This window comes from Mus caroli, unplaced genomic scaffold (assembly GCF_978045245.1).
Source record: "Mus caroli unplaced genomic scaffold, Mus_caroli_1 scaffold_7, whole genome shotgun sequence".
In the NCBI taxonomy this organism is placed as follows: domain Eukaryota; kingdom Metazoa; phylum Chordata; class Mammalia; order Rodentia; family Muridae; genus Mus; species Mus caroli.
This window is the reverse complement of record NW_028227262.1, coordinates 28,124,082-28,133,026: the sequence shown is the minus strand read 5'-3', so window position 1 is coordinate 28,133,026 and position 8,945 is coordinate 28,124,082. Positions and strand designations below refer to the sequence as shown.

At 55.2% G+C, this 8,945-nt stretch overlaps 1 protein-coding gene across 1 annotated transcript; it reads right to left on the bottom strand.

Annotated features, from left to right (window-relative positions):
• Window positions 1-3,589: 3,589 nt before the first annotated feature.
• On the bottom strand, window positions 3,590-8,315 carry Tmem121b (transmembrane protein 121B). The gene has a single exon (XM_021164063.3). The coding sequence runs from the start codon at window positions 8,278-8,280 to the stop codon at window positions 6,562-6,564; it is 1,719 nt and encodes a 572-aa protein (XP_021019722.2). The 5' UTR covers window positions 8,281-8,315; the 3' UTR covers window positions 3,590-6,561.
• Between the last annotated feature and the right edge of the window lie 630 nt (window positions 8,316-8,945).

The following is an 8,945-nucleotide window of genomic DNA, read 5'->3' as shown; positions in this document are numbered from 1 at the left end:
AGAAAGTTGCAGGGTGAGACATTAGAGGTGACCTGGGTGTCACTTGATAGAGTGTTTCAGTCCAGATCTAGTTTCTTGGCACTGCTTCGGAAGGCCCACACACAAGTCCCTTAGCCACGCTTCCAGCTGCATTGGAGCTGACATCTGTGATGGGAGATGAAGGTGGCTTTGGTTAGTTTTTATTTGCCTGTGAAAATGAAGCAGGTAAGGTCTGCGGCTCAGGGATAGATGGCTCCCTCAGCCTGAGACCCTGGGTTGCATCCCCAGTCCCGGAAGTAAGACAGGAAAACTTGAAAATAAAGTAGGGACTCAGGAGGAGGGGAGTATCCTGGAGACATAGTGGGCAGTTAGATGCGGGAGTATTTAGATTCCCGTTCTAAATAAGTGGAAGAACAGGCTTTGCCCTACCCTGGCACCTCCAGAGGAGACCTGCTCACCAAGGGCCACCAGGCAATACTGTAGGCTCCAGCCTGTGTAAGAGAGCAACATCCCAAGAGTTCTTTGGCACAATCAGTGCAAGACTGGCACTGAAACTCAGGACTTGTGTCTCACAAGTCAGATGTGTTAGACAGAAAGTTCCTTACAAAGAGCATCCTGGCCCTGCTGCTCAGTAGCTGAGCAGCTTTAGATCAACAACTGTCCCAGGCTCCAGGTTGCTCTCTCTAAAACGGGCACCGCATTAGTTCCTACCTCATAGCTGTCTGTAAGGGACGGGTGAAGTTCACCTGAGAGGAGCTGACTTCTCCACACCCAGGAAGTGCTGGAACATTTTAACCGCAACCGGTCCCTCTGTGGCTCCTTCATCACACTGCTGCCTCTCCCCACAGGCCCAGCAGCTCCCTCCCTCAGTCGAAGCCTCTGACCTGGTTCTGGGCTTGAGCAGCTTGTGTGTCCTCAGGCACTGCTCAGCCTCTTCTGCTGCTGCTTCCTGCCCTCTCCCTCTAGCGTTTGCTTTCTGAGATTATCAAAGCCATCTCTGTGCAGGATTGGCTCACACCAAGTGGATATATCATTGTGGGAAAGTAGCCACAGGGCAGCAGCACTAGTAGCACTAGAACGTGTTACGGAAGATTCTGTTATGGAGGCTAACACAAGGAGCTGGCAGGGTAGCATGTTCTTGGCAGTCACATCACCCCATCCCCAAGTGGCTCCCAGGGCCATCTATTTGGCCCTGCTCTTCCTCCAGCTCTCTCCATTGTGGCCTCTGCTGGCACCAGGTCCCCATGCCAGCCCTGTCCATTTTGGACAATGAAGGTGGGTGGTCACCGCATGGAGAGAACTTGGCATTCTCTGTTTCTTTGCTTATGGATGAGTTAAGGTCTTGTCCAGCCTGCCCTGACTGCTCCTCACCTGGATACTTTTCCTAAAGGATCACCCTTGGGTTATGGGCACCTTAGTAGGAGGTGGATCCTTGATCTCAGACTGGAGAAAGTGATGTAACCGTGGTCTGAGAAGGGCGTGACCACACCTTGGCAAGATGCTTCCATTGGTTAACCTTATTCTTTTCTTCCACGGAACCAGCTTAGAAAGTGAAAGTCAGTTTTGCTTTCAGCTACAATTGAGCTTAAACACAGGGAAAGTTGACCCCACTGAGCAGCTGACATCTGAAGGCTCCTGTGAAGTGAAGATCTAAGAGGTGACAGACGGGGGTTAGAGTGGCTGCAGGTAGCCTTCAGTAGTTTCTTATCCCCCAGTGCTTTAGGAAAAGGAGCTGCAGCCACCTGACAGGTGACTGTTGAGGAATGAGCTAGCGGCTCTCTACCTTCCTTGGTCTGGTGCCCCAGGGTGTGATTTTGTCCTCTTCCTTGTCACCAGTACTGCACCACCACCATTTACCCCGGGGTGGCCTCCCTGTCCCCACACTAAACCAGTCCTCCAGAGGTCTCCTCCAGTTTTCTCGGGTGTCTCTGAGGAACTCCAGCTGACCAGAGCCAACAGGCACTGCTGGCTTACCTGGAAGATGTGTGTAAATATGTATAACAGCCCTGGACAGACTTAGGAGGAAATGAAAATGTGTTGTTACATTGTCCTGGAGTTGTTTTCTGTGTATATATACATTTTGGCTTGTGAGATTTATCACACAGGCTTGAGAAAAAAACAAACCAAAATATTTTGGTATATACCACCTCATTTAATTAAAAAAAGTGTTCTTACCTTTATTTATTTGTGTATTTATTTTATGTGTGGTGTGGGGAAGGGCACGTTCACGCACCGGGGTGGTCGCAAACAGCCATGGGACACAACTCCTTCCATCCCGAGGGCGCCCGGCTCAGTGGCAAGCGCCTTTACTCTCAGAGCCATCTTGTTTGCCCACTGCATTCCATTGTTTGTTTGTTTTGGTTTTCGAAACAGGGTTTCTCTGTGTAACTCTGACTGTCCTGGAACTTGATCTGTAGACCAAGCTAGCCTTGAACTCAGAGAGATCCACTCCTGAGTGCTGGGATCAAAGGTGTGCACCCCTACTTTATCTCCCACTTCTTTTCATTCTCTTTTGTGTGTGTGTGTGCATTGCTCTCTCTCTTTATAAACATTTATTTATTTATTTATTTAATGTATGTGAGTATGCTGTTGCTTTCTTCAGAGACACCAGAAGAAGGAGTCAGATCTCATTACAGATGGTTGTGAGCCACCATGTGGTTGCTGGGAATTGAACTCATGACCTCTGGAAGAGCAGTCAGTGTTCTTAATCTCTGAGCCATCTCTCCAGCCCCCCTCACCTTTCATTCATTCTTAACATGTCCCTTCAAGCTACCATGGCACCTAATTTTTGTTTTGTTTTGTGTGTACGTGTTTAAATGTATTTATTTGTTTGATCTATATATCTGTACACCACCTATGTCCAGTGATAAGGGAAGCCAGAAGAGAGCATCAGATCCCCTGGGACTGGAGTTGTCCCTTGAGACTGGTGGTTGCTGGGAGTTGAACCTGCATCTTTTGGAAATGCAGCCAGTGCTCTTGACTTTTGAGCCACCTCTCCAGACCCTACAACTTTGGTCCTACTGGTTTGCCTGAAACTCTCTAGTCTCCTTCCTGTGTTTCTGTTTGTTGGTGTTTTGTACTGTTTTGAAGCAATGGCCTTATTTATACCCTATACTTCTACTTGAGCGCAGAGCCACACAGTAAGAGCAGATGGTTTCTTGCTAGGCATGTTGCTGTAGTCCCAGCCAACTGTGCAGACTGAGGCAGGAGGATTCCTTGAATCTAGGTGTTTGAAGCAGTATAGTGAGAACTTGTCTCATACAAGCAGATTATCTCTCCTGCTTTCCACCCTGGTAAGCTACTCATGGAGTAAAAGAAAAACGGAAACAACTGGGAAATTCCTCTGTAAACAACAGAAGGTCTGAGATGGCCCAGGCCCGGGCCCAGGCCCCAGTCTCTGCCTCCCCGAATCACATGCCAAATACTTCTCTAAGGTGCCACAACACCAATACCAACCTACAAAAATAATGACAAATGTCACAGTGACATTTAAGAATTCAGTGAGGAAATCAGGACAGGAATGGTCTTAAACCACACAGGAAGCTTGTCACAAGTCTCAAGTTTTTATTTTCAGAACAGAGTCTGGTTTTATTTTTAAAAAGGGGGGGTGGGGGTGGGAAATGTGATGAATGCTAGCGAGGTGCCACTTCTCTGCCTCTTCCGGGCTTGCTGTCCCAGCTCTGGGCCCCCACACCGGCCAGCTTCCCAGAGCATGGTTAACAGGAACAGTCTTGGTTGGATGAAACAGGGCACTCCTGTTTCCTTGGGAGGCTAAAGAGGGTCTCCTAAACCCCCAAATTCTAAGCCAGCCCTGGGAACACAGTGAGACACCCACTCAAAGAAATGTTTAAAAGATGGGATGCAAGTCTTTAGAGAGCACAGACTGAGTAAGACTTGGTGTTGGGGATGTTGCTCGGCAGGCTGACAAGCATTCGCCGAGCGTGCCTGAGGCCCTGGGTTTAAACGTCAGTATTACAAAGTAATTAACTTGTTTTTAAAACTCAGGTACCATTTGAAGCTCAGGGATCAGGCCCTCTGCTTCCATGCTCAGAGGCTAGGAGCCCACGAGGCTAAATTCTGAGCCCAGCCTTCCTTCCATAGACCATTCTCCGGGACTCAGGACAGTCTACTATTCTGGTCATGACACTTTGGGGACATCTCAAGTCTGATCCCTGTCTACAGATACCCTAGAAAGCAAGAGAGGAAACAAAGAGGACTTCCTAGTAGGTCATGTGTGAATGGAACAGGGGAATGACTGAAAAGAGCCAGAATAAATAGCCCAGAGGAAGGGACCAGCCCTGAGTCAGATACTCACAGAAGACTTGTAGATGATGTACAGGACCTGTGCTGGGCCCTCACTAGGCCCTCAGCAACCCTGGCCTCGCTCACACGTGGCCATGTGACCATGTCTCTTGACGTACCAAGGAAATGGTAGCCTTCCTGTCCTAAATCCAGTGGCAGTCTCTCAGCAGCAGACAGCATTTCCACAGCAGAGGGACAGCTATCCAAACAGTAGAAAGAGGGTGGGTTGGGGGCCAGCCAGAGCCGGCCATGGCTCAGAGATCATTTCTTTTCACAGTCATTGAAATTAGGTAGCAAGAAACACAGCGAAGCTGGGGGACACAGTCAGAGCACTGGGAGCAGCTGCAGCCCCCGCCCAGGTCTTAGGCTCAGGACCGTGAGTCCAGTCAGAAAGACAGTCAGCCAGGCTGAGGAGAAAAGGCAGGCTTACTGTGAAAAGCAGCTAGTTGGCCGAAGTTGAGAGAGCAGGAGCGTAGAGCGCAGACTGTAACGCAGACTGTAAACACCCTCCACACGGCCCACGCTAGCTGGGCAGGCCCACGAGTGTTCCAGCTCAGCCGTCCACACTTCTGTCCACATAGATACCCTCAGCCCATAGCCCTGGGCAGCTGAATAAGAGGGGCCCCATACAGCCCTTGGTTCTCAGAAGGTCTTAACAAAGGTGAAGGGAATGAGGGATATGGGCCTGGCTGCTGAGTTATTAGTCAGCGACTTGGCACTTTGGGCCTTCCCCTGTGCTTGGCTTTAGAGGACCCTGTGATGCCTGTCCCCTACCCTAGCTGGCAAACCTCCCTCAGGTCTCCCAGCCTAAGGCCAGACATGGTACGGAAGCCGAGCCCTCCTCAAGTCCACCTGCACAGCTCCTCTCTGACTACCTTTACGGCAGCATTATGACCAGACCCTTCAAGCCCCAACTCAAAGAATACTACCCCAGAGGCCTAAACAGTAAAATGGTATGGTATTCAAACCTAGCAGGTAACAGACAGAACTACAGATCATTTTTTTCTGGTCTCTTGTCTAGGTTCATTACGCTACATAAAACTCCCAAAAAAGAAGGAGAGGAACCCTCCCGCCCCCAACCCCATTGTTGGGGTGAGTATACCCCGGCCTGGCTCCTGTGCCTTCTGAACCTTGATTGCCCTCAGAATCCATATCCTGCCTTAAAGACTCCAAGGATGACATCCCTCGTGAAGCCTGCAGGAGCCAACCCTGACTTCCCTTGAAGGACAATCCTAAGGACAGCCTCTCCAGGGAAACCCTGCTGGGGAAGGCTAGGCAGGAGGGTTCCACAGTGTGCCTTCTCCCTGAAGAGATCTGAAGCAGAGGAGAGGTGAAAGGTCACACCCTCTCAGCTCTATGCCAAGCTTTCTAAAGGCACAGGTGCTACTGCCCGGGTCCCTAAGGGCCTGACCTCACACACATTTGAATGCGCTAAAGCAGTTGCTGTGAACCCAATTCCAACCCGGCTGGCACCAACACAGGCAGGATAACTATTCTGGTGCAGAGGGAGGAGCGAAGGGAGAGCAAGCCAATGGCTGGTACTCCACAGACCCTGTAATATCTGGCACCAAACCCCAAGGGGATCCAGTGGCCCTGTTGAATGCAACTTCTGAGTGTTTGATTTTTTTCTTTTTTCAAGCAGCATCAGTGTGTGATGCACTGGAAATGGAAGCACAGAGGTAGAGATGCGTGCTCACCCAAGAAAGGGTGGGTGTTTGGTCCTTCCATAGAGACCTGCTCCTCCCCAAGCTGAGCAGAGACGGGCAGGAGGGAGGAAGACCCTGGGTGAGCTCCCCCCTTGGAGTACAGCAAATAAGCAACTCCATCGAGGGGACGGTGGTCATCAGCCAGGCAGGAAAGCATGGTGGTATGTGTGCTGTGAAGCAAGGCCTCTCTAGATCTCCTTCCCACTGCAAGGGGCATGAAACTGACACCCAGAAAATACACTACACACACACACACACACACACACACACACACACACACCCCAATGCTCACTATCCCTGCCTGAACCCCTTTCCGAATAGGAATCAGGATGAAGGCGAGAAAAGCGGGTGGCACATGTATCCAATCCCTTGTATGTCCGGACAGGGAAGAAGACTGTGGTGAACATGGGCCCTTCTTCCTCACGGTATATTGCTGGTCTCCCTCCAAGCAGTCTCTACCCATGGGGTGCAGAAGAATCCACTGGCCTTCTGTCTTATCGACAGTTACCTCCAAACACAGCCAAGGGGGGCGGAAACCCTAAAGCCAAGATCAGGGCCCCTGCCCTTCACTGCTTCAATTCTGAGAGGCAACAGCTAGAGTGTTGACATAGCCATGAGGGCCCCCTTCATTTTCCAAGTGGCCCCGCTGGGAGCCTCCCTGAGGTGGTGGTGGGGGAGGTGGGGGAGGGGCAGAGGGAGGAGCACCATAGCTGCTTCTGGCCCGACTTGGGGATACCCAACTCCCCCGGTCCCAACAGCCCTCCAAGGCCTCCAGGCCACGGCAGCCAAGGAAAAAGAGGTTCTTGAGCATAAAGATGGACAGCGGCTGTTGGTAGCTCACGACCAGGAGGCTGCGCAGCGCCAGCAAGGGCACGTCCACCAGGCAGCCGCCCAGCAAACGTAAAAGGCGGCTGCAGCTTCCGGGCCCGGAGGCCTGGCCCCAGGACGGAGCTGCTGCGGCAGTGTTCAGCTCGTACAGCCAGAGCACTGGGGAGGCAAGAGTGAGGAAGTAGACGGCGATGAGCAGGTAGCGCAGGTGCGCCGGAAGCGGCACGCGGCCGTCCAGCATCAGCTCCACCAGTGTAAAGCTGTCCAGCAGGTCCAGACACGTGCCCAGGAAGCAGCCCGCGGCGCGATGCTGCTGTGGCTGCAGGAGCAGGGGACCCGCCGAGCCCGGGGGCGCGCCCGCCTCGCTAATGGCACGCACTAGGCTGTAGAGCAGCGGCACGGACAGCGCCATGGTAAGGCGAAAGCCCGTGGTGCCAAAGGGCGCGCGCAGCTCGATGAGGTCCAGGATGGATGTGCCCAGGATGAGCACCACCTTAGGGGTGAAAGCGATGGAGTAGATGAGCCAAGCCAGGTACGCAAAGGCGAACTCGCCCGCTGCCCCAGCCGTCCCCGGCCCGGCTCCGGAGCCTCCAGAACCTCCTCGGCCCCCGCGAGCCTTGGCCCCGGCCCCCGCCGACGCCGCAGCGGATAGGTGCAGAGGCGGAGCCGAGTGGTGGTGGAGCTGGTGATGGTTGTGCGTGCTGTTCGCTGGGCCGCCCCGACGGCCCCGGCTGTTCTTGGCGAAGAAGATGGCCCAGCCCACTACCACCACCAGGTCGGTGGCGATCCAAGAGCACCAGTACAGGTCAGTGACAGCAATGAGGTACAGGTCCAGCAGACCGCCCTGCGCCAGCAGCAGCACCACAGACAGCGCCTGGTAGCCCCAGCGGCACCCGGGGCTTGGCGAGCAGCCCCGGCGCCGACCCCTACGGCCGGAGCGAGTGGGGCGGCCGCAGCAGCAACAGCAGCACGAGCAGCAGGAGGCGCCGCCGCCGGTCCCCGTGCCGCCTGCGCCCGCCGCCGAGCGGCTCCCGGGGCCCCCGACGGTGCCGGCCGCGGCGCCCGCGCCGAAGTCCGCGGCGGTCATGCTGCAGGAGGAGGTGGGCGTGGAAGTGGAGGAGGCGGCGGCGGGCGCGGTGGCGGAGACTGGGACGCCCCCCTGAGCCGGGGGCCCGGGGAGCGCGGCGGCGGCGGGCACCAGTGGCTTGCTGATGCTAATGCTCTCGTCGTCGTCCTCTCGCTCCGCGCCTGTGCTGCTGCTCGGGGAGCCGCCGCCTCCGCCGCGTCTGCCGCCGCCCCCCCCGCGGCTGGTGCTGGTGCTGGTGCTGCTGTCGCTCGAGCCTCTCCGGCCGCGGGAGGAGCCCCCCCGGAGGAAGAGGGGCTGTAGCCGGGCGGCGGCGGGGGGCGGCGGAAAGGAGGCGGGTGCGGACGAGAGCGCGCGAGGGTGGCCCAGCGCCGGGTGCATTGTCCTCGGAGGGGCTCCAGGGGCTGCCCGGCCGCTCTCTCCCCGCCAACCTCGGGCTGACGAGGCGGCAGAGGGGAACCCGGGCCAGCCGCTGCCGCCTCCTCGCCAGCTGCTGGAACTCGCACCCGGGTCGGGAGGCAGAGAGATCCGGACTGGAGCGGCCGGACTGGGCGAGTGAAGCCGCGGGTGGCTGAGCTGGGGGAGCGCGGGGGAGCCGAGCAGACCGCCGGGACCGGAGAGGCGGGGGCGGAGGAGGGGAGCGAGCCCAGCAGGCAGCAGAAGGAGCTGGCAGCGGGGAAACCAGGACTGGATTCGAGGGAGAGAGGAGGCGAGAATAGAGGAGGAGAAAGCCTGGCTGGCTGGATCAGCAGGAAGGAAAGGAGGGAGAACTGAGGTGCCGAAGTAGAGTTGAAAGCGCATCAGGCCAGGCGGGATAGGAACATAGATTTCCTGAAGTCTCTAGCTCCGCAGCCCTAAGGGCTGAACCTGAACTGCTGGGTGGCCTTGGTCTCAGTGTAGACCACAACTTCGTGCTTCCAAGCACCACTGTCCTTTCTTGCCTATTAGGAGGAAGCGCGGGCCAACTTTCTCCTCTGTGCGCCACTGACCATCCTGCCATCTCCTTCCGTAAGGTCCTGAGAACTCAATGGAAGTGATTAAAAAGT